Raw genomic sequence first — 24,529 nt, 5'->3', positions numbered from 1 at the left:
ACACACACACACACACACACACACACACACAAATAAGGGCTGTAGAGATGACTCAGCAGTTAAGAGCACTAGCTGCTCTTGCAAAGGACCCACATTTGAAGCCCAGCATCTACATGGCTAACGACCATATGTAACTCCAGTTCCAGGGGATCTGACACTCTCTTCTGTCCTCTACAGGGGCACTTACATTCATGCAGGCAATATACTCATACACATAAAGTAAAATCAATAAAATAAATAAAACAAAGCATTGGGTTGGGGATGTAGTTCAGTTGGTAGACTGCTTCCCTGGCATGCTGAAGTCCTGGGTTCAGTCCCTAGCACCACATAAACTAGGGGTGGTGGCACATGCCTATAATCTTGGCACTTGGGAAGTAGAGGTAGGAGGATCAGGAGTTCAAGGTCATCCTTAAGATATACAGCAGGTTTGAAGCTAGCCTAGGCTACATGAGACCCAGTCTTAAAAATAGTTAAATAAAAGAATCAAGCACCTGGCTCAGCCTAGAGAATGGAGAGACTTTCTGGAACAAGGGTAGATATTGACAGGATCCAAAGGGAAATAGGCTGGTGATTGCAGCTCCTGGGGACCAGACCTAATGGTCCTGGAAAAGGCAGGAGCATGCAGAGCCAGGGCCAGCAAGCAAGCATTCCTGACACCAAGTGCCCACAACACCCTTGAAGCGAGACCTTGACACAGCAAGAGAGATAAAAAGTCACTGAATATAGATTCAGGAAATCAGAGACACTGAGGATCTTCCTTGAATCACACAGCAAAGCTGGCAGAGCCAGAAGTGGGACGTTCAGTCCAGGACCTGGGGATGAAGCAAGTGTTCGTTTTGGTTCACTCCTTATCTCCCTCCATCCTCAAGATTTCAGGTCCCATACCCAGGCAGAAACAAAAGCCACTTCCTCTTTCAGAAGGGTCTGGGGAAGGGATGAGGCTCCCCCTCTTCAAACAGCTCTGTCCAGAGCTGCCTCACACTCAAACCAGGCTGTAACTTGCAGCCTTCCTGCCCCAACCACAAAACGGGACACAGAGGCCTAGCCAGGGCTGTAAGGGGCCTTAGGCACTTCATCTGAGAGGTCAACAGTGCTGGCAGGAACAACAGGAAGAATTTTGAAGAGGAAGCAGGAGCAAGGGGCTGGGGAGCTGGCAGTGAGTCACCTGGCATTCCAGGACACCAAAGCTCACCTGGGGACTGGCTGCTAGAAGGTGCACTGGATGCCACGCCCAGAGCCCTAGTAGGGATTTCCCCACAGTGTGGATGTGTCAGTGGCCAGGGCAGGGCCACACAAGGTGGCAAGGGCAGTGTTTATTTTTATTCCAAGAGATAGCCAAGGAACCACAAGGTCTTGGAGCATGGCTTGACTTCCTGGGTCTCAGTTTCCCTATCTGCCTGCTCTAGACATACTCAGCTAGACTGAGAAACAAAGAGCAGGGAGGTGAGTAAACCCCAGCCTGGCACCATGGCTAGCAACCCAGCCCTGTGGCTCAGGGGAAGCCCCACTCCCTGCAGGCCTGTGTTCCTGGCGGGGTCCCTGTGCTCATCATTCCTTCTGGGCTTGTGTTAGTGAGCGGTTGCCATGGATACTGGTCTCAGCTTCTTTGGCAGAAAAGGACGCCCCCAGGGTAAGGCTCTGCCTCTCCTCACCAGTCCCCACACTGCTCAACTCCAGGTGCCCAGAGTACCTCAAGCTAGTTCAAACGGACAGAAAATAGGTCTCAGGAAGGGCACAGGTGCTCCAGAGAAGTTGGGAAAGGATGATAGTTGTCAAATAGTCATTCATCAACCATAATTAAAGCCTGGACCAGCTCCTTCTGGCTGGGCCTGCTTCCAGGAGCCAAGTATGGTCACCCTCCGAAGAATGGGAGTTCAGGAACAGAGGCAGTTCTACCCCCAGGAAGCAGAGCTGAAGGGAACCACAGGGGTTTCCTCCTCCTCCGGGGCTAGCAGCCACAGGGGGGCTCAGAACACAGAGTGGGTGGCTGCCCTACCTGTAGGGGCTAAGAAACCATGTAGGGGAGCTTAAACTGCCTGAGCTAAATGGAAACACAATTCATCTACCCAAGAGAGCTCTTCCCCTGGCCCATAGACTCCCTGAGCTTCTAGGCTGGAAGCAGGGACAGGCCCTCCCACTCCACCAGAGGATCCTGGGGTTGGGGAGCATGCTGCACTGGGGTGTGCCATGGGACCTTAGGTAAGTGCCTTTGTTCTCCTTGTCCCCATCTGTACAAAGAGGTAAAGGGAAGGATTTAGACAAGGTTGCTAGGCTTCCTCAACATTATCCAAGTGAACCAACGCCAGTGGGGGCCTGGCCCTCCTTGCCAGGTCTGAGGCCTGCTGCCCTCAGGGGGTTCTCATGGGGAGGAGAGCCCATAATTACTGGATCACAGGGTGGCACTAACACAGGCAGAAGCCACTGGAGTTCACAGGATGGAGACCAACCCTGGTGCAGAAGGGAGGGGCTCACAAGGCACCCTAAAAGACAGTCTGAATGAGAGTGTCATACACAGAGAATAAGGAAGGACATGCTGGTCAGGCACACGGCTTGGACCTCTGCAAGAAAAAGTAGACAGCTGACATTTATGGAGCTCTCCTAGATACCTGGTCTCCACCCAGGTGCTGTGGGTAAGTTCTCATTCATTCCACACCACTGGAGGTGGAAGGAGGACTGGACCCACAGAAGGCCCAGATGCTGGCCGCAAGGTCCCACAGCTGGCAAGGCTGGAAAACTAAAGCACCTGCATCTGAACTCCATTGGCAAAGACACTAGACAGTCATTGTACCCACCAGTGACCCTAGCTACTATGAGTATGACCTGTACTGTGATGCTAAATCATGCACTGGATTTGGAAGACAGTATGAATAGAAATGCAAAATATCCCTGAGTAACACAACATAACATGTTAGACATATAAAGTTAAATAAATAAAATATATCAGGGGCTAGAGAGATGGCTCAGTGATTAAGAACACTGGTTGTTCTTGCAGAAGACCCAGGTTTGAATCCCAGCACCCACATGGCAGTTAACAACTGTCTGTAACTCCAGTCCCAGGGGATCTGACTGCCTCTTCTGACTTCCTTGGGCATTGTACAACACGGGTGTACTTACCTATATGCAAGCAATACACGCATACACATAAAATAAAAATAATAAATAAAATTAAAAATAAATAAATAAAAATAAAATATATCAGAGCTAGAGAGATAACTTGGTCCAATGAAGTGATTGATGTACAAGCAAGAGGACCTGAGTCCCATATTTAGAACCCCTGTTAAAAAGGGGTGGGGGTGTGATTGTGAGGCAGCTCCACAAATAAGGGCTTTTGCCACCAAGCCTGAAGACCTGAGTTCAAGCCCAATTCCTGCAAGCTGTCCTTTGACCTCCACACCCATACCCACACAAAATAAATAGATGTTTAAAAATAAAAGCCAGAAAAAAAAAGACAAATAAAAATAAAAACCAGGCATAGCATCATGCAATTGTGGTATCATGTGCTTTTAATCCCAGCATTGGGGAGGAAGAGACAGGTATCTCCCTGGAATTCACTGGCCAGGAAGTCTAACCTAATTGGCAAGCCCCAGCCCAATGAGAGACCATCTCAAAAAAAGCTAGACAGCTCTGAGGAAGGACACCAGAGGCTGACCCCTGGCTTCTACACACACCTGCACACATATACACACCCACAGAAACATGGACCCACATATGTACACACATATAAAATACAATATATTAATTGCACTTGTTTTTCTTTTTTTATTTTTTGCAGATCAACCACAAATTTTGATGCTTATATGTGGTTTCATTGTACTCCTTTTGGACAGAGCTGGCCCATGCTGTGAGAAAAGAGAACGATACCAAAGGGTTATAAGGAGAGCAGGGACTCCTCATGCTTTGATGAGGTTGCTTTGGCCTGCCTGTGAGGTTCTCAGGGGTCAAGTAGACACAAACATCCTAAGGGCAAGCCAGGCATGGTGGTGGCACACACCTTTAATCCCAGCACTCTGGGAGGCAGAGGCAGAAGGATCTCTGTGAGATCTAGGCCAGTGGTCTACATAGCAAGTTCCAGGTCAGCTGAGGTTACAGGGACACCCGGTCTCAACCCCCCCCCCAAAAAAAAGAATCCTAAGGGCTCAGCAGAGTGTCTATATCCCTGACTCTGTCACAGCAGGGCCAGCAGGCAACAGGTGGACTCAGGTGCTAGCACAAGGCCCAAAAGCTATGGTAGTTACCATAGAGATTGTAAATATTCCTAAAAACTGAACTTAGGGGCAGGGAGAGGGAAGGCAATCATAAAGAGAGGGAGGCAGGCTTATCCGGAGAGGAAATAGTATGAGCTGTGTTGGAGATGGGATAGGATGGGATGGGAGTGCTAAACCAGCTCCTACCCTGGGCAGGACAAGGGGGACGTCACACAGCTTAGGCGGGTATGTGTCTAGAGCTTTCTGAGCCTTCCTCCCTACTCCCCCTCCCCCTAATTCACCAGAAATTTGCTATCTTGTTCTCCCATTCTGACAGTCTGACCCAAGTATTGGTGAAGGTAGATAAGCCCCCTGCCTCCAATTCCACCTCCCCCTCTTTGTCCCTGGCAGTGAGTTTCCCTAAGAAACTCAGAGGTAGTGATCTAGAGCCAGAAGAAATTTAAAAAAACAAGTTGGAAAATGTCACAGCACCAGAAGCTGCACTGATCACTCCCCAGCTAAGAGAAGGCCAAAGCTGAAAGCAGGTCCAACGTCTGCTTTGCTGTCTTACCTTCTGGGCCATCTTGGACAGGGCTGTCCATGGACCTTGGTTCCCCAAGCTGTGCAGAGCTTCTTCTGCAGACTGAAGATCCCCCTGTTCTCTGACTTATCCTCACAGGGTGGCACCTAAGCTCTAAAGTGTCAGGCAGTGCAGCACATGCATGATGGATTGGTGCACTCATGGGGGTTATGCCATGCCGCTACTTGCCAGACCAACAGGGAAGCCTCTGATGGGGGAAGGGGCCTGCAGGAGTGGGGGAGGGGGTAGTCTCTGTTCTCCCATTAGAGTTCTTCCCTTCCACTTGACACAAAACTCCATTTAACATAGGGGAAGACTGAGGCCCAGAGAAGAGCATTCAGATACCCAGGTGGTTTGTGGTTTATGCCAGGGTTCTCTTTTCCCATCACCCCAAGTTTTCTTTAGGATCTATGCAAAATTCCCATTCTCTCTCTCTCTCTCTCTCTCTCTCTCTCTCTCTCTCTCTGTCGCTCTTGCTCTCATTCTCTCCTCTCTATCTCTCCCATCAGGCTCTGGCCCACATGCCTGATCCCCAGAACTGCACTCCTCCACAGGGAGCCCCCAAGTCCAGTCTGGCCAGATTCCTTTCCTCTTGAAGTTGCATTACTCTAAGCAGGGCCAGCTCCATCTAGGACAAGCCCCTACCTTTTGACCCCTAAAAAGACAAGGAGAAAAACAGCAGAATGGAATTGCAGAACCACATCCAGCCCAAGAGATCCAGGGATCAATCAACTCACAAGCGGGGAAACAGTCCTAAACACAAGCTGAGACTGGCCCAAGGTCACACACTAAGCACACCCAGTGCAAATCTGAGAGTAGAACTCAGCTGTATCCATCTCAATCCAAAACCTAGAGCTGATTCTCAGAGATGCCCGGGAGGATGAGGCCACCGCACTTTAGCCCCAGAGGCCTATGTCTTGCCCCAGGCCCCAAGCACCATAGAGCAGGGGGAGGCGTCTCCAGGCCTCTAGCCAGGGCCAGCTGCAAACCGCATCCCGGGTCCCCAGGCGACGCGGACCCGCCCCTCCCCTCCCTCGGCTCCCCGCAGGCCCGAGCCTTTGTCAGCCACGCGCTTACAAGCTCACACACACATCCGCGCCACCACGCGCGCACACAGTCGGGCTCCCTGGCGCACACCCGCAAGGGGCGCACACACTCGCCGCACCATGCCGGGGGGTGGCGGCGGCCGAGGAAGGAAGGAACTGACGGACCATGGACGCACAGACGGCCTGGGCTGGGGGAAGAGGAGAGGCCCCGGTACCTGCGGCTGCGGCGGGAGGGGGCGCACACGCAAGAAGGCAGGGGGACGCAAAGGAGACTCAGAGGAGAGGACAACGGATGGGTCGTTGAGGGCTGGCGAGGAAGCACTGGCTGCTCCAGGAGTGGGGACTCCTCCAACCCCTGACCCGGGGAAGGCGGGGGATGGGGGGCTCTGGGTTGGGCCCGAGGAACACAAGAGCATCGTTGCCCAGTTATGTCTAACTAGCCGGTCCTTAAGGACTCCTCAGGGGGCTTGGATCTAAGGGGACTGGAACGCAAAAGCTCCCTAGGGTATCTGAGGTGGAGGGGCTCTGGTCCCCGGGCTGGGTGGGGCACTTGCTCACCTGCCACGGTGTACCTGTCCAGATAGTTGAGCACGTTGCCCAAGCTCAGGATGGCAGCGGCTGCCCCCCGCCCTCGACCCAAGCTGGCAGGTTTGGGCTGCGGTGCTCCGGGGCCTTTGGCAGCCGCTGCGCAGCCCGGGGTGCTGGGGATGCTGGAGGGTCCGGACGGAACCCGCCTCACGCTGCCGGACAACGTCTGCACCTCATCGTCTGCGGACACGACTCCAGCGCCCCCGGCGCCCCGCGTCCCGCAGCAAGCGCCACCACCAGCCCCTGGCTGCGTCCCTCGGCGCCGGCGCCGCCGCTCCGCGTCCGCCTCCTCCTCCTCCGCGCCGCCCGCCGCCGAGGCGCATTCCAGGCACATCATGCCGGCCCGGGCCAGGGGGCGGCGGGGGGCGCGGGGGGCTCGGGGCCCAGGACGGGCCCGCTCAGTGCGTGCGTGCGCCACTAAGCCGCCGCTGCACCATCCCGGCCGGGCCCCGTCGGCTTCTGCGCTCCGGCTCCGGCCCCGGCTGCTGCGCTGCTACTGTTCAGCCAGACGCGCCGCCGTCGCCGCGGCGGCTCTGACAGCTGCGGCCCGGCCCCGCCCACCAGACTCGCGCCCAATCACCTCCCGGCCCCGGCCACAACCCCGCCCCGCACGTGCTGACCCGGGGGGTAGGGGGGAACAGCCCAACTGCACAGTCCCATCGGTCTGACGGGGGCGCAGTCACGCCTGCGCCCTGTGGCCGCGGAACCCACCCGGACCAGAGGGAATTTGCGGGGACCTAGGAACTGAGGGTAGGGTGCGGGAAGTAGGATGCCCCATGCCCTACCCAACGCCCTCCACCCAGTTCCTACCATGAGAGGGGACCCCAGGCAGAGAAAGGAGAGGTCCACAGCTTGAGCTACGCATTTGGGCAACCTGGAGAGAAAGATCTCAAATGTTCAAAACACAGGCACCTGTTGGAAGCTGGTGACTCCAACAGCTACTCACAGGCCTTGATCATCTCGGGGAGCGCCTAAAAAGAATGATTGGTAGGCCCAGACTTCTCCCAGACTTGGAAAACTGCGTAGCCCGCCTCTCCAGGGAAACAGCTCCAGGCCACCACCTAACCTGGGCCCACGCTTGGGTGCATCCATACTCTATCCCTGCCTCACAGAGTGAAGCTCCTGAGAGCCAGGGCTCCAATTAAGGGCCCAAGAAAATCAGGAGGATCTTCTCAAAGCCAGGGATGGCATTGCACACCTGTAATCCGAGCACTTGAGAGGCTGAAGCAGGAGAGAAACTGTCTCAAACACAGCCAAGAACGGGATGGTGGTGAGGAGAAACATCCTATCTAAGGGTACCACCTCCTCAAAGCCCTTGGTGGAAGTCAGGAAGCTGGTACTAGTCCAGCTCTGCTCTGGGGTGTGGCATGACTGTACAAGACTCCTCTTATCTTTCTGGATCTCCCCTTCTATCTGGGGGTAGATAGGAAGATGGGATTCTGGAGACTATGGGTTGCAGGGAGGATTCTGTCACTTCTGGAGAATGGCTGGTGGTTTCTGTATTCAGAACTGCCTTCACCACTCTGACCCAGAGGTTCTGTGGTTCTGTGAAACTCCCCTGAAACTCTCTCCCATTCATCACTTTAGAACTTTGACTGAAATTAAAATTCAGGCTGGGCATGGAAGTACACTCTTATAATTCCATCATTTGGGAGTTCAAGGCTAACCTGATCTATCCAGTATAGCTCAGTGGTACAGTGCTTGCCTAGCATATGTCAAGCCCTTGGTTCATTCTTCAATGCCAAAATACATCCTGTACAAAATGAAAAGGATAAAATGTTAGAACTGACAGACCCTCAGAAATCCAGTGGTTTCTGCCTGTTTAACAGACAGGTTCCAGGACACCCAAGTGATCCCATCACAAACAGTCGGTGACTACATTGACACTAACCCAGAGCTCTGAAATCATCGTCTAGGGCTGGGAGCTCCTGTGCTACTGCAGGGTGCTTCAAAGCCAACATGGACAACAAGGTACATCTTGTAAAGGTGTTGGCCACAGTGAGTCATGGCATAGCCAATGGATGATGCACACCCCCCCACTGTCTTGAGTAAACAGAGTTAATCCCCAAGCTGGTGTTTCTTGGCACCTTTGAGGTGTCTTAAATTTTGTGAAGTGACTAAAAATATGCTTCAGTGTGTTGAGTATGAATGACTGTGACGAGGAGATTAGGAAAACAGATTTCATTCTGTAAGTTGCCTTCTGCCTCTTTCGAGCTGGCCAAACTCAGGCCTGCAAAGTCAGTCGGGGGATGTTTTGCTGGGTGGTCAGGAATGACAGGTGACTAGCAGGTGACCTGCCCCTGTAATGATCTTCAGACTGTGTGATGGTGCCAACTAGAGTACAGTCTGCTGTGGATGCTGCCCTGCTGTGAAGGAGACAGCCATGGTTCTGCACCCCACCCATGCTCCCTCTCCCATCCTCAAACTTCATCCTTTAACAGCCCTGCCTGAGAGGAAGTTTTAATCTTTGATCCACTGCCCTCCCTCTCCACCCCTTGGTGGCAATAGATTCCAGAGCAGGGAAAGAGAACAGACTTTTGAGTCCTTTGAATTTAGGGGATGCCTGATTTGCCACCAAGTAAGCCAGCCACTCCCACTGTGTGGGTTCTAACTCAAACGCAGTTTCTAGAGTTGGTCCCGTGTAGGATAAAGGGCCACCAAGGACAGGGTGATGGGAAGAATAAGCCCTTTCTGTGTGGCTTTGAGGCTGTGGGCAGATGAAGGCTTTCTGAAAACCTCTGGCAGCATCCTGAGACCATTGGTCAGGGGGCCTGCAGGTTATTATTTCTATCTTAGTGATGAGGAAACTAAGAGGTGCAGAGAAAAGAAGCAATCTGCCCAAGGTCACAGGCTTAGTAAAGGGTGAATGAATGGGTGACTACAGCCAGGTGTGGCTACCTTCTAATCCAGTGTTTCCCCTGCTTCACCACTCTGCCCTCAGGAGTACTGTTTCCTTCTGTGCATAATGGGATGTTGAACTCAGAGATGACTCCAGGGCCTTTTGTATTCATTCATCAGCTCCATTCTTGGCTACACAGCAAGACCCTGCCTCAACAACAAATTCTGAAACAAATAGGGCACAGGACATCACTGACCATTACTCCAAGAACAAGTATATTTGGGAAATGGTGGGGTAAACAAAGAAGCTTCTTTATTGAGGGTCTTTTCAGAGTCTTTTCTATGAACATGTACCTTGTGAGTATCCCAGAGGGATGTAGAAGATGTCCTGTTCCCACACAGACTTGATCACAGAACATTCTCTAAAACTACAGCAGAACATATTGTGAGAAATGGACCAGCTCCTCCAAAGCTGATAATTTGGAGGTCACTCCCTCTCCCCTCTGGGAGAATCTCACAGGTTCAGGACATGGTGACTTCTTGTCACTTGGCACACTCTCTGGGCAGCCTTCACCTATACCTAGGCATTCAGTGATTGTACATTTGTTTATGACACCCTGACCTCCACCTCTAGACAGGCCTCATTGCCAAGTTCTAGATCAACATACAATCTCCTGTATGTCCACCCCAGTGATACCACACATACTTTAAGCTCAGCACATCCCAAACTGAACTCTCCCTCCTTCCCCAAAATCTACCCTCACTGTAGCATCATTTATAGGCCTACAATGTCACCATTTCATTCTGAGTTCACCCCCACTGACATATCTCAGACTGCTAGGTATCTCACTTGAACCGCCTAGTCCCACAGCCACCTCCAGGCTCTCATCCATAGTGATTGTTAGTAACCTTCCAAACCATGCCTGTGCCCCATCACTGCCTGGCACAAAACCTCTCCATAAATCTCCAAAGCTTCACAACCCTTCCTGACCCATGAGTCTCCAGCCTCAGAGCCTCCCATCCATCTTAAGCACATTGGACACAGGGCACCCCAGACACACAGTCATACTTCCTGGAGCTTGGATGAGTGATAAGAATTGGGTCACTGGCCCTTTGACAGAAAAGCCCTTGTTCTGCTAATGTAATGATGGTTCAGGACCACGGAGAGCGTCACACCCACAACCCCCTCCCCCGCCCCCCCTCCCCTGACCCTTTAGTTAGGCCTGCCTAGCTGGCTCCTAATGCTGGTCCTTTACAGGCCCAGCAGAGACTTGACTTCCCTCCTGGAAGCCTTCCCTTACCCACCTGGATAACCAATCATGTTTTCCTTGTGGCTATTTGGTAACCTGTATATCTCTCTGTCACACCAAAGACATTAGTCTGATTATGTTTGTAGAGTTCACCACCACCCCACCCCCTACAAAGACATGAGCCTCGAGGGCCCATCCCTTGGCTGATTCATCTTCACCATTCAGTGCAGGGGAGTGCTTAGAGAATGTTTGTTGATTGAATGAGCAAATGACATTTAGCAGGTGCAGGAAATATGTGTTGATTTGCATCATGTATCTGTCGCTCTGAATGACTCAGAAACCAGCCAGATTCCAATCCTGGTCCCTCTAGAAAAGGAATTTTTCTCCATGATGACACCTTCCTCCACCCTTTAAGCAGCCTTCCTGCAGATCACCACCTGACTGGAGAGAAGGCATTCCCTACTCTGCTCCTACTGCTGCCATGCTGAGGACTCACTGGAGCAGCCCCCTCACCCCCAAGTCAGGCCCTGAAGCATGAGTTTTACTCTGAACACTTCATTTCTGCCTCCCTCCCATTCATAACAGATGGCTTTGAGTCCCCACTCACATACAAGTTCCTGTTCTGCATTTGAACATTTTTAACACTTTCTAAGTTATAGATGCTTCATGGCCCTTTGATCATGGCCCAAGATGATCAGAAACAAAGAGACTCCAGAAAGACATTGACCCCAAGCCCCTTCAAAACCCTGTGGAGATGCCAGTAGCCTGCCCCATGTCATTGAGTGGGTGCTTCCATTGTTGGGGGGGGTCACTTTTTTTCTTCAGCATTTTGGTGTTAGGAATCAAACTTGGGGCCTCAAGCATGCTAGAAAAGCACTGCCACTGAGCCACACCCTGACCTTGTTGTTTGGTTTCGAGGATCAGAATTAATTTATTCTTCTTTCTAGCAGCTCTCTTGGTTTCCTGGTCTTAATGGGGCTATAAATCAAGACATGAACATAGATCCAAGCTAACCCAACTAGACTCTTATGCCTAGAGCATTAAATTAAGTAAGCAGGAAAAGAATAGGGGAAAATGTTTGGAGCTCTGAAAAATAATTAATTAATTTAAAAGCTGGTGTAAGAACTCTGGCTTCTAAATCTCTAATCTTCCTATTAAATTTAACTGTAACTTCCTGCTATGCTGCCAATAAATCCCTTTCCTACTTAAGATAGTCAGTCCATCTCTGCTGCACACAGGTCCATAACCTGTACTGATATGGCCACCCAGAAGGGTCACCCTCCCAACTTTGGGCCTTGGAGTAAAGCACAGCTCCAACAATCATCAGTGTCCCTTGTTGGACTCTTCAATAGAAACTTTGTTAGCTCAATGACCTCAAAAGCCCACCCAGACAAGGCGGAGAGTCACCCACTTCAGGAAGAGGGACAAACAGATCAATGGCTGGTCACAAAGGAACAGGCCAGTGCAGGAATCTAGATGCACATACTCAACCCCCACCAAGCTGTAGGACAGAGAGGAAGGAAGGCTTCCTTCACCAGGCTCCAAGCACCCCTCCCATGGACACGCACCAAGCGGCCTCCTGAGCATACATAAGCAGACACACCTGCCTGCCTGGATGTCCCTGGGAGCTGAGTCATTATTAATAGAGAAGTGAGCAGTGTCAGGCTTGGGGACTTGTCCCGATGAGCAGTATTTTCACTCCTGTTGACATTCCCAACAAACAAGTTCAGAGTTTCAATGAATGGGATTACCCAACAAGTGCCCTTCAGGCGGAAAGATGCTTTCTGTTTACCATACTCCTCTGCTCTGAGTGGTGGGACACCTCTCACAGACCCACACCTGTGACCTTAGCCCACTTGGACTGGCCCCAAAGAGACAGAAGATGAGAGCTGAGAGAAGCTGGGGCCTGACTTGACTGTAGATGAGGTAAGGGTCTTTGTCCCTCCCAGGGACCCCCTGCCCCAGAGCTCTGGCATTCCCCATACTGCTTTGGATGATAATACCCTATAAGCCTCTGGATGAGCATTGCATCTCTCTGAGTCCTGGAAACTCAAGCATCAGAATGCACTTGAAGAAGTGACCCCAGATCACAAGGATGAAAGCTGCAGTGCTGTGGTGGGTATCTGACCCTCCCCAAGCCAGGCTTTCCCACAACCTCTCCCTACTGGTGGCATGCATACCTCCTCTCTAGCCATATCACACCCCTCCATGATACCTCATGTGCCTCCTGCCCCGCATTCCACCTCTCTGAGGCCTGGAAACTCAAGCATCAGAATGCACTTGAAGAAGTGACCCCAGATCACAAGGATGAAAGCTGCAGTGCTGTGGTGGGTATCTGACCCTCCCCCAAGCCAGGCTTTCCCACAACCTCTCCCTACTGGTGGCATGCATACCTCCTCTCTAGCCATATCACACCCCTCCATGATACCTCATGTGCCTCCTGCCCCACACCCTGTACTCCCTGTCTAGGGTTCCCTTCTTCCACACCTCCTACCCTTACCAGTTCCAAAGTCACCTCCTAGAAGGTTTTTCACAAGAGGTGTGTCTCCCTTGGCCTAGCCCAGGGTTTCCCTGTCCTGCCTTGAGCTGTGAGGATCCAAAGACAGGCTGAAATCTGATTCACTGCCCCACACCTTGATGGGATCCACTGATGCCAATCCATGTTGGTAGAATTGACATGACTGAGACTTCTGGTCTTCCTCCTCAGCCACTGGACTCCACCCATTTTCTGGAAGCTGAACCTCACAGCTTTACAAGTGGAAGGTTCTGACCCTGGAGTTGGGCTTCTGTGGAGCTAGTCTGTGAGAATTATATGGGGCCTTAGCTAGGAAATCTGCATTTGATGCTTTTCAAACCGAACTGTAGAATCAGTGGCTGAGAGAGAGATAGCTGAGAGGTGGCCCTGATCCTTCAGCCAGTGAGTGCTGAGAGGGGTATGGTGACCTCCTTCTCAGAGAAAAATTCTCCACACTGACCCATTTCCTCAGAACTTCAGGGTGCTGTTTTGTGAGCTCCAGATGCCAGGGGTTGCTTGTCCTGGAGATGCCCACTCCTGAGGAAAACTGACACTGTGAGCAGGTGTAGTTTGAGCTGGAAGGCCCAGGTCCTGGGACCTGTGATGGCCAACATGGAGGGCAAGGGAGGAACCTCAAGAGGCAGGATGGAGAGGGTGAGGGTTAGGGCTGTGCAGGAGGCTGGGCGACTGCTCTACCCATGGATGCTGGGAGACAGGCACAGCCTGGCACAGCAGTGGGGGCAAGGAGTGAGTGAGCAAGTGATCGCCTGGCTAGACTCCAGGGGAGGAGACAGAAGCAGGGGTCATGGGCAAAAAGAACATGCCTCCCTGCTGTTGCCTGCCTGGAAGCTGTTGATCTCCTGCAGGGCCCGCTGAGCCCAGCTGCTCAGAACCCAGTGCCAAGCGTGAGTCCCACAGAGCTGACCCTCCCCATAGAGATGCTGGGGTCAAAGCATAGACTGGAGGAAAGGAGAGGTACTTCCAGGAATATGCATGCATGCACAGCCACGTGAGCCCCTCTGCATGGCTCAGATGCAGTTGCCGCTGCAATTGTACTAATAGAGACACCCAGAGATCCAAGCTGAGTGGCTCCTTCAGGATCTCTCCCAACTTAGGGGCCACTGTGAATCCTTGGCCTGGCCTGCCCATCTCGTCTCTCCCCACTCCTTCTTCCTGCAGAAGTTCCATGAAGCTATCAATAACAAGAAGATCTAAGTAGGCCTGAAATCCAAGGGCTTTGAACTGGTCATGCTTTAATAGGGACCCCTGGGCAGCGAGGCTGAGGGCTTAGCCTCCCTGCTGGGTACAGACACAAGGCCCTGGGGGGCACTGATAGCTCAGTCTCCAGTCAGCCCCTGGGCCCTGCCAGCTGTCTAGCTGGGATGGAACAAGTCAGGAGTACAGCTCAGCCAGGGTCCCTGAGTCACAGGCAAGGTGGATAGAGCCAACGATGAGTGTGAGCAGGGTGGGGCCTGCTCACTGCTGGACAGGGGCTCAGGGTTCCTCTGTGGGGGTGCTGGTGCCAGGTCTTGTCTTTTTGTGTCCTTGCTGGCCATGTCCTTGCTATCCAGAGTCCCTGCTGGAGGAAAGGGGCTCAGCCAGCCCCAAAAGTGGCAGAAGGGCTTTAGGGCCAAGACTGGAAAAATCTATCACGAAGTTCTTGAGGTCCTATTTGCAGAATAAATCCCAAATCAGACCCCTTCTCACTACCTTCACTGCCATGACTGTGAGCTTAGCAACACTGCTTCTTCTGGAAGATTACAGAGCATTCTATGGCCTCTCTGCCTCAACTCTGGCACCTTGCAATCTGTTTTCCACAAAGCAGATCAGACCCTTAGGGCTCCTCCACTGGAAACCAGTGGCTCCTATCTTACTCAGAGTGAAAGGCACAGTCCTTCCAAGGACTCCTCCTCTCCTCTGATGTCCTCATTCCCATCACCATCCCCTTACTCCTGCTCCAGCCCCACTGGCCACCTTGTCAGTCCTGAATACATCAGGCACATTCCCACCACAAGGCCTTTACGCTAGCTGTTCTCACTGCTGGGAGCAATTTCTACCAGATAGCTTCTTGGCGTGCCCCCTCACTTCCTCCAGGTCTTTACTCCAACCTCACTGTACAGGGAGAACCACCCTCAACTTTCTTTCCTCCTTTTGTCTCATAGCACTTACATCAAACATTTCCTCACTTTCCCTGTTTCTCTTCTGTCTCCAGTCACCAGAGTTGTCTGCTTTGTGAGGCTCAAACTGGGGCTAATTCTGTCTCTCTCCAATATCTGCTACCTTGCCTGGCACATGGTACAAGTGTAATAAATGCTTTGGAATGAATGAACAAAAGAACTGGCCAGGGGTATAGGCAGTAGCCAGTGCTCCCTGGTCCTGAGGTGTTCAAGCTGGAGCTCGGCAGGGGCATGAGGGGTGAGAATACCTGTGCCAGGCTGCCAGGCCCAGTCCTGGTCTCTCTCCAGGTACAGTGCAGTCAGCAGGAAGCAGCCACCACCTAGCACAATGGCAAAGGCACAGCACAGGAAGCTCTGCTGCAGGCTGAGGAAGCGCTGCAGGTAGGAGTTGGGGCGCCTGGCCTGCAGGATGCTGGAGATCTGCCAAGGAGGGAGGGGTGTCTGCTAGGCCCAGTGGGTGGCCTCAGGCCCTTAGCAAGTGTAGTACCTCCTCAAGACCCTCCCCTATACAAACTCAGGTGTGCCTTACAAGTCCAGTGAGGTACGGGCTGCCAGCATCTCCCAGGACATGAATCACTGTGATCTGGAGCGCCTCTGCTGTGCCCCGGCATCTGGGCACTACCACAGACTACAAAACACAGAAACCCTAGAAGTGAGCCTTCAGCAAGGGTAGAGGAGATTCCTCTCACCGCCTCCTCCTGTTCCCACCTTCAAAGGCCCTGTCTGGAGGGTAGCAGGCTGGCCAGGTCAGAGGATGATTGGAAGGGATCACTGATTTCCAAGACCAGAGTCCCACCCCAGGACTCAGGTCTCTCTGAAGCTCCAGAGGCCTCTCCAGGGAAGGGATGGTGGGCCATGAGGTGCTCAGCACTGAACAGAGACACTCTTGAGAGCTTATGTTTCAGCCAGGTAGAGTCAGGCACGGCTGCGACCACAGTGGTGGGACAGTGTCTCGGCTCAGGGACTGAGACAGCTGTGCAGACTGGCAGGGAGTGGAGCCAGGCAACTCTACATGTGAGCAGTGGGGGCAGCTGTGCCAAGGAGGCCCATGTGTCTCCACACAAGAAGGTGAGGAGTCAGACAGTCTGGGGTCCACTCCCAATCCCCACCCACTAGCTGTGACTTTAGGCAAAGTCCCTTTGTCTTTTCCTGCCTGTCTCTCATCTCTAAAAGGGATAATGATAGTACTCACCTTGAGGGCTGTCTTCAGTGTCATTCAGCTGATACCAGAGGCTTCAATGAACATCTGCCCTGCTGGCAGTATGCTCTGGGCTCTCGAACATGCTGTGCCTCCTGCTCAGCATGCCTTTCCCTTGCTGAGCCAACTGGGGAAGCTCTATTTATCACTTAGGACTTACCTTTAGGTACCCTCCTCTGTGAAGCCCTCTCAGGGTTCAGGGCCCTGTTTTTACACACACACACACACACACACACAGAGTTAAATGCATGCCCCATGGAACTAGGAGGGGTCCTTTCTTGGGCTACTTCCTTATCCCTTAAACTGTGTTGGTAACAAAGCCCTTAATGTATCCCTGGAGTACCACAAGATATGAGTCACAGAAAGGACTAGTGGAAGTCTGCCAACCATCTATACCAAATAGAATGTTCTAGAAGGCTGGTCTCAGGAGAAAGCCCAGAACTATTGTCCACTATGGAAATCACAAAGGAGACTGCTGCTATGGAGCCCTGTCCCCAATGCATCAGTGCCCATCATCTGAACGCATCAGGAAAAAAATTGATGATGATGATGATAATAATAATAATAATAATAATAATAATAAATAATTGCTAGCATTTAATGACTGCTTCCTGTATGCCCTTTATCAACTCCAATAACTCATGAGGGAGATATGATTACTTCCCGCATTTTATAGATGAGAAAACCTCCACAGAGCGAGTAAGTAAATTGCCTAGGGAAGCCCAGACAGAGATTAACAGGGCCCAGACTAGATGGCAGGCCTTCTCCTTCCCAGGCCTTCTCCTTCCCGGGCCTGGACTCCTGCCCCTCAGCTGTTAGGAGGTAGGGGAGCCAGCATTTCCAGCAATGCTGATATGTTTGTTACACAGTATTTAGAAGGTGGACAGAAAGACTAAGACAGGTTTGCCAAGCATGGTGCATATGTCTTTAATCCCAGCATTTGGAAAGCAGAGTCAGGTGGATCTCTCTGAATTTGAGGCCAGCCAGGTCTACATAGCAAGTGGCCAGCCAGGGTTACATAGTGAGACTATATCTCGAAAAACAAACAAAAAAAGAAGATAGGCTCCTCAGTGGCCTTGTCCAAGGGCAGGAGAATCAGTGTCTGACAGAGAGCAGGCAAAGGGTGCCCCAGACAGGAGACCGTGTGACCAGGGGAAGACAGGAGCCCAAGGACCTAACTCTGGATTCCAGAACCCCACAGCACAGACACAGGGGGTCTGCTGGAAAGGGGCCTCATAGGTGGGCAGGGCTGAGTGGCTCTGGAGTCACTGTGGGCCATTAGTGGGTATGGGGGTCATTGGTGCCAAGTCAGTCGGCCCAGGTGGTAAAACAAGTTGGGCCTCCTGCCAACTCCAGGACCTGCCAACAGGCCTGAGGAGGAACTGACCACAGTTTTGCACCTTCCCAGGACTTCCTTCTCACCCCATAATTATGTGATTAGTCACTAGAGGTTCTGGAGAGGCAAGCTTCAGCTTCCTAAACAGAGGCCCTAAGTGTCTACACAGGTCCATGTGGGGCTGGGGCTGGGGCTGGGGCTCCCTGCCTGCTCTGGGTGCCCAACATCTCTGTATATCTAGGGGACCAAGGCTGGGCCCAGCAGCACCTGGCAAACCCAGGGGAGTAATTTTAAAAATGAGTAGCTTTTGAGTTCCCAACACTCTAGGCTTATTCCCTTCTGAGACAAAAAACACATGTGTTTTTGGTTCCACCCTTCTCAAAAGAACAGTTCCCTCTACAGCCCAGGGCAAGAGCAGTGCCAGTCAAGGCCTCGAAGAAAGTTGGAGGGATAACCATCAAGTACAAATTCCCCGGCAATCTGCCTCCTGTGCTCTCCATTCAACCCCTGTGACCAACACCCCTAAGATGGTGAGACAGTCACCTAAGCAGCCAGCTACCCAGAAGGCAGGGCTGAGCTGGGAAGCACTGAGACAGGGGCTAAGGAGGAGAGGAAGGTCCCCCATGAATGTGAAGATATGCTAAGGATATGAGAGAGGACCCTGATGGCCAGAGCTGGAGCCCCAGTGGAAGAGGCAGTGAACACCCTCCAGCTCTGCTCTCCACACTGGGGAGTAGGATAAACCACTCAAGATCAGCCTGGGTGGGGCCCAGACAGCAGGGCTGGAAGGCAGATGGAAACCCCTGAACAGGTTTAGAGACAGAGACACAATTCTTGGCCTTCTAAGGAGCAAGTCCCTCTGAAGTACAACTGGGTCAGGAAGAGGTGCATCTTAGCTGGCACCTGAGCTTGATCTTTTTCTTAAGCACAAAGCCCCCCATGAGGCAGAGGCTACTGGGTGGAAGGAGTGAGCTGAGGGAGTGAGCTCCCCATGAGGGTGGGTGAACAAAGGGATGGTGGGAAGTTTGCAAAGGATCTGCAGGTTGGAGAGGTGACTAGAGGAGTCCAGAAGCTATGCTGAGGACTACTGGGTCAGGCCCCCGCAGGAAGTCCACTAGCAATGCAATCCCTGTACCTACTGTTCACCCACCCAATCAGATAGCCCAGAATCAATGACAGGCCCAGAATGAAGTGTGAGAGCCACTGGAGCAGACAGCCCCTGGGGCCTCTTCTCCAAAAGAGCCTGGATTCTCCCCTGTGGAGGAGGGATCAAAGAGAACTGTGTTCTGAGGCAGGATTTGGTATTTGTGTTGGGGGCAGGGGATAATGCCACCTCCTCAGGAATATACAGGGTACAGGCCTTAGCTCATTTGTTCCTTTCAGCCTGGAGCATGACCGATCAGTACAAAGTACCTTTCCACCTATTTGTACAACTGAGTTAACCAAGGCCCAGAGAGGTTAAGTGAGTTGGTCAAAGGCTTGAAGCTAGTGAGAGGCAGGGCTGGGTGTGAAGAGCAGATAGATTGCTGTAGAGGGCTCCTAACCGGGCTCTGCTGTCTCTCCCTGTCCTCATCCCTCTCACCCACTCACAGGCTCCAACACCTCAGGAACCCACAATCTCTCTACTTTGTTTTCCTGTTAAACCTTCTTGGCTCTCCACTGAGAGCTGTCCCCCTGAATCTCTCTGTCCAGACCACCCAAAAGAGAAGATCACCTCTCCCCTTAGGGGAAAGAGCAAGCCAGTGCAGGAAACCTTCCTCCACTTCCTGCACACACTTGTCCCCCACATAGGTCCTTCTCCTGCCTTGGGTTCTATCCCTGCTTCTCCCAAAGGACCCTGCTTTCCACACCTGTTCCCTGCTACCTGGTGAATGGCTGGCTTCCCGGCATCTTCTGCTAAATCTACACACGATCCCTTCTCTTGTAAAAACCTATGCCACTCTACTGTACACAGAGAGCCTTTTGTAGATCTGAGATCACTCCCTCCTGAGCCCCCTACCACTCCTGTTTCTCTGCCAGGGAGTTAGGAGTATGACGGCTACAAAGGTTGGACCTGCTTCCTCAGCAAGTAAAAGAATCATTGGGGGCCCCAGGCCTTGGGATGGGAGAGAGGGCAGGGAAGAGGGCACAGAGCTGACTAGGGTGCTGAGCCTTGCTAACTGTGGGGTAGAGGCCTCCAAGCCAGGAAGAGTTCAGGGAGCTGAGAACTGGGCTGATATGGTCAGCCAGCTCCATCTAGCTCCCCGACTGGCGAGACTCCAGCTGGCCCCCAAAACCCACCTCCACCCCCTCCACTACTGTAGACATACTCCCCTTAAACTCTGCAGAGTGCCTCCCTCTGCCAGGTTAATGATTCCTGCAGACACAGACAGAAGGATACGATACAGCCTTCACATATCTGTAGGGCTGTCATGTGGAAAAGGGACCACAGTGGGGGGTAAGCGGAGGAAGCTGTGGGGGGCAGGTTCAGTACTGCTTGAACTGCCTGAGAGAGGATGAGCTATGTAGGGAGGTGGGAGCTCCCGTAGGCGGTCTTGTTCATCTCACTAGGCAGGTAATGATTACCCCTTTTTATAAGCAAGGAAACCGAGGCCCAAGGCCATTTACCAGGTCTGTGGCTTTATCTGGGCTGAAGTCCAGGTCTCCTGTGTAAAGCGAAGGTCAGGGGAGACTGGCTAGTTTTGAAGCTGATAGGGTCACCAGAGCTGAAGACAGGGCTGAGCCCTGGCCACAGCAGGGAGTGAGCATCCTGTCAACAGTAGTAGTCAGGAGGGTCTTGTTGACTAATTCAATGCACACATTCCCACAGCCCCTCCAAACCCAGATTCTAGGACTCCAGAATGTCTTTAAGGGATAGAAGAGCCATAGAAACGTCAGGATCACTATGAGAATCCTACCTAACATTGCCTGTGCCAAATACTGGGTAAAACTTCCCATAGGTCATCTCACTCCATCCTTAAAACAATCCTTGAGGGTTGGTGCTACCATCCTATCTCCATTCTGTATAGGGGAAACTGAGACTCAGAAACACAAAGCAACCTGCTTAAAGTCACCCAGCTAGTGGCAGCAGTGCTGAAGCCCAGGTCTGTCTCAAGAATCCAGCCTGAGCCCCTACATCAGACAGCCCTGGGAACAGTCAGGCCACCTAGAATCCTGTGCCCAGAACCAGCCTGTGCCAGTCTGCCTAGAGGCATCAGGAGGGCACTCAGGGTGCGTGTTCAAAGTCCATCTGCCTCCTCAGAGGTTGGCAGTCAGATGCTGAACACAGAGTGAGTCCAGGGAAGAACTGAGCAGGATTCTGGATGCTACAGTCATGTGGTGGGGACAGCATCAGGTCTCATTGTAGCCTAGCCAGCCCCTGTGTGACCCATGAGGCTGGAACCAGCTGAGTTTATTGGCTAGTACCCTAAATCTAGCACCTTCATCTGTGACCCTAGAATACAGACCAAGGAGCCCACCAATTGAGAAGTAGCATGGTGGGGCTGGAGAGATGGCTCAGTGGTTAAGAAGACTAACTGTTCTTGCAGAAGACCCAGGTTCAAATCCCAGCACCTACTTGGCAGCTAACAACTATCCATAACTCCAGTTCCAGGGGATCCGACAGTCTCTTCTGTCCTCTGCGGGCATTGCACAACACGGGTACACTTACCTACATTCAGGCAATACACACATACACATAAAATAAAAATAATAAATAAAATATAAAAAAGAGAAGTAGCATGGTGATGAGAGGAATGAGAGGAGCCTATGCTCCAGGCTTGGCTCAGAACCTTGGCACTGTGTGACCTTGGTCCAGGCATCTGCCCTCTGAGTTTCCATGCCCATGAGCAGAATGGGGGTGGTGGTCAGAGATATTTGAGAGTGAGGGGGTGCCTTGTCCACAGGAACTGTGAAGTAGCCTTGACCACCCTGATGGCCTCTGAAGTCCCTCCCAATCCCCACAGGCTCCTCAAAAGTGCAGGGCCAACCTGCAGCCCACACCTACCAGCAGAATGTCGGCAACCACTGCCCAGTTGCAGGACAGAAGCAGCTTCCCAAGGACCAGGAACACCTGTGGACAGAGGATGGCCTGGGTGAGGCTGCCCCAACCGCAGGCACCCACCCCTCCCAAGCATCCCTTCTCACTTGTGCAGAGGGGAAACTGAGGCTCTTCAGAGGAAGACATTATGGAAACTGGCATTATAGATCCCTCACTGACAACTGTGAGGGATCTAGAACTGCAACCCCAAGGATAGGTAGGCAAGCTGCAACAGAGACCCCAAGTGAGCACCACACCCCAGGTCTGAGAACCATACTTGCCCATATATATGGCCCCCAGGACCCAACCTTTGGGGTCACCCATGGAGCCTCAGGAGGATGCAGCAGGACTCCCAGAGCATATTCAAGGGTGAGGAAACAGACTCAGTGTGGGAAGGCTCAGAGATTGCCCATCCTTTCTTTGTTTTCGCCTCAGGACTACATATACCAGTAAGTACCTGAGAACCCCTCAAACGGCCTATCCCAGGCACCTCTTTCCCAGATCCACAGAGCAATGCAGGGAGATAAGCAAGTCCTATCATACCCATTGTGCAGACAAAGGCAATTCCCGGTCAAGACAAGGCTTGTCTCAGGTCACCGCTGGCCCAGAGCAAAGCCTCTGGCCCCTATCCAGTGCCCACCCCTGCCCTGCTCCCAATGTCTTCTGCTGCTGGCCTGTCTCACTCAGCTTCCTGAACCCCACTACCTCGTGCCAACGGATTAGAACAATCCTCATTCCCCTCACTCAAGAAGAGCTTAATGAAGCAACAGAAGAAAAAGGAAAAAGGCTCACTTCTCCCAGATCCTGAGAGCTTACTGACCGGGTGGAATTCCTAAAGTCACGGGGTTATGCCCAGGGCAGCCCAGGCTCAGGGACTCAAAGGCCTAATGTCCCCAAGCAAGAGAAGTAAAAGACCAGCACTAGAATGCCTACTACGTGCCACACCTTGTCACTCTTTTACCCCTGTCAGGTCAGGTAGCTTAGTAAGGCTGTCATTGCACCCATGTCACAAACCAGGACACCCAGACCCAAGGGCTGCTTTCTAGAGAGTCCCTCTCCTCTGTGTCTGGCCTATGCATTAGTGAGGGTAGAGAGACCTTTGTCCCAAAGAGCTCCGAGGGCCCCCTAGTAGTCACCATGCCTTCTAAGGCTGTCAGGGGATTTCAGATGGGGAGAAAATCCTGGGTAGGTGGCCCTGACAGAGCCCCAAAGGCCAGTCAGGATGGGCTGCAAGAGCACCCTGAGCAGACAACCCCTGTGAGCAGTAGCAAGAGAATGGAATGCATGAACACATCAGGTGGGGCAAGAGGATGGCCCACTCTGGTAGAGGAAGGGTGGGACATGTCATGGAGACCAAGTGGCTGTTGTGATCTTTCCATTCAACTCCACAGCCTGTGACTGCTGCTTCTGGCCCTTGGCACCCAAACTGGAAGGCCCTTGAGGTCAGGGTGGATCTTGTTCTGGGCCTGGAAGAAGGGCTAGGCGCCCACAGTAGTGGGAAGCAGGAAGTCACTGATGGGTGAGGCAGGCCACAGCCCTGCATTCCATCTTGACAGGGCCTGTCAACCCAGAGCCTGGACCACATGAAAGCCTGGCCGACACACCTGTCCTCCCAATGGTTCCTTGTCATCAGGGCCACCTCCACCTAGGCCAGCAGCCTCTCCTCTCCCCACACTCCAGCCTGTCTGTGTCCTCTCTTCCTCCACATAGGCCAGACAACCGCTGCCAGAGGGATGTACCCTCCTGTTTTGTGTCTTCCCTGCCCTCTCCACACCCATAGGACATACTGAAATATACCTTTCCTTCCTCCATCTGGATCAGGGTGGATCCCAACCCCAAAATAGAGCCCCTCAGAGGGAGGCACCAACCACAATGGGGCCTTTTAAGTTGAACAAGCTGCCTAAGGGTGCCAGGTTTCCTCAGAAACACCTGGAAACGGGCACCATGCCATCAAATCCATAACTCTACTTGTGGCTTTGTGTGACAGAGGGCTGGTAAAGAGAGGCTGCCTTCTTAATCCCATAATTACAGGGGCTCCTGAGGTACTGGAGCCCCTTCTTAGTTCAAAGAGGGGCTCTGCCACAAAGTTTGGGACACCTATTAGTAGACCCTGGGGAGCTCCCCAACCCCTGTTTCTGGGCCTTGATCCTCTCCCCCCGCCCCCGACCTCCACAGAGTGATGAGGGGAGCCAGCTAGGCTCCTATGGCACCAACATCCTGTGCTTCTAGAGCAAGAGACCTGGTTACACACATCTGTGGTCACCACTGGCAGGGTAAAAACTGGGTTCTCATTCAGTGATGTCCATGGCTAGTTCAGACTTGGGTTCCTCAAGTAAAAAATCAAGCAAACAGGGGTAGGGGATTTAGCTCAGAGGTAGAGTGCTTGAAGACCCTGGATTCGGTCTTCAGCTCTGAAAAAAAAAAAAAATCAAGCAAACAGAGCCAGTCATGGTGCTGCATGCCTGTAATTCCAGCACAAATTTGAGGCCAGCCTGGGTTACATAGGGATCCTGTCTCAAAAAAAAGAAAAGAAGGGTCAGTGAGATGGCTCAGCAGGTAAAGATACTTGCTACAAGCCTAAGGAACGGAGCTCCATCCCCAGAATCCACAGGATGGAATTCAAGAACTGACTTCCCCAAGTTGTCCTCTGGCCTCCATAACATGTGTATGGCACATGTACACACACACACACACACACACACACACACACACACACACACACACACACACACACACAAAAAATATATATATTTTTTTTTCTCTCTCTATTTTTGAAAAATATATAGTCTTCTTCTCACT

The 24,529-nt window shown here is 52.3% G+C and overlaps 2 protein-coding genes across 3 annotated transcripts in view; both read right to left on the bottom strand.

Annotated features, from left to right (window-relative positions):
- The window catches only part of Spns2 (sphingolipid transporter 2), a 39,616-nt gene extending 32,663 nt beyond the window's left edge, over positions 1 to 6,953 (bottom strand). The window contains exon 1 of one of the 2 annotated variants that reach the window (XM_008855638.3): positions 6,369 to 6,953. In XM_008855638.3, coding sequence (XP_008853860.1) covers positions 6,369 to 6,735 — 367 coding nt within the window. In that variant the 5' untranslated portion in view covers positions 6,736 to 6,953. The remainder of the gene's footprint in view (positions 1 to 6,368) is intronic. The other variant, XM_008855637.1, reaches the window with a different exon arrangement.
- A 7,294-nt stretch (positions 6,954 to 14,247) lies between these two features.
- The window catches only part of Spns3 (sphingolipid transporter 3 (putative)), a 53,098-nt gene continuing 42,816 nt past the window's right edge, over positions 14,248 to 24,529 (bottom strand). The window contains exons 9-12 of the mRNA XM_008855636.3: positions 21,698 to 21,763; positions 15,708 to 15,806; positions 15,427 to 15,598; positions 14,248 to 14,577 (exon numbers count right to left, since the gene is read on the bottom strand). Of these exons, the coding sequence (XP_008853858.2) occupies positions 14,375 to 14,577; positions 15,427 to 15,598; positions 15,708 to 15,806; positions 21,698 to 21,763 (540 nt within the window). The 3' untranslated portion in view covers positions 14,248 to 14,374. The remainder of the gene's footprint in view (positions 14,578 to 15,426; positions 15,599 to 15,707; positions 15,807 to 21,697; positions 21,764 to 24,529) is intronic.

The sequence above is a fragment of the Nannospalax galili genome, unplaced genomic scaffold (genome assembly GCF_000622305.1).
Source record: "Nannospalax galili isolate Female #2095 unplaced genomic scaffold, S.galili_v1.0 scaffold888, whole genome shotgun sequence".
Taxonomy (NCBI): Eukaryota; Metazoa; Chordata; class Mammalia; order Rodentia; family Spalacidae; genus Nannospalax; species Nannospalax galili.
Note: the sequence above shows the minus strand (reverse complement) of the source record. Positions and strands in the feature narration are given on the sequence as shown.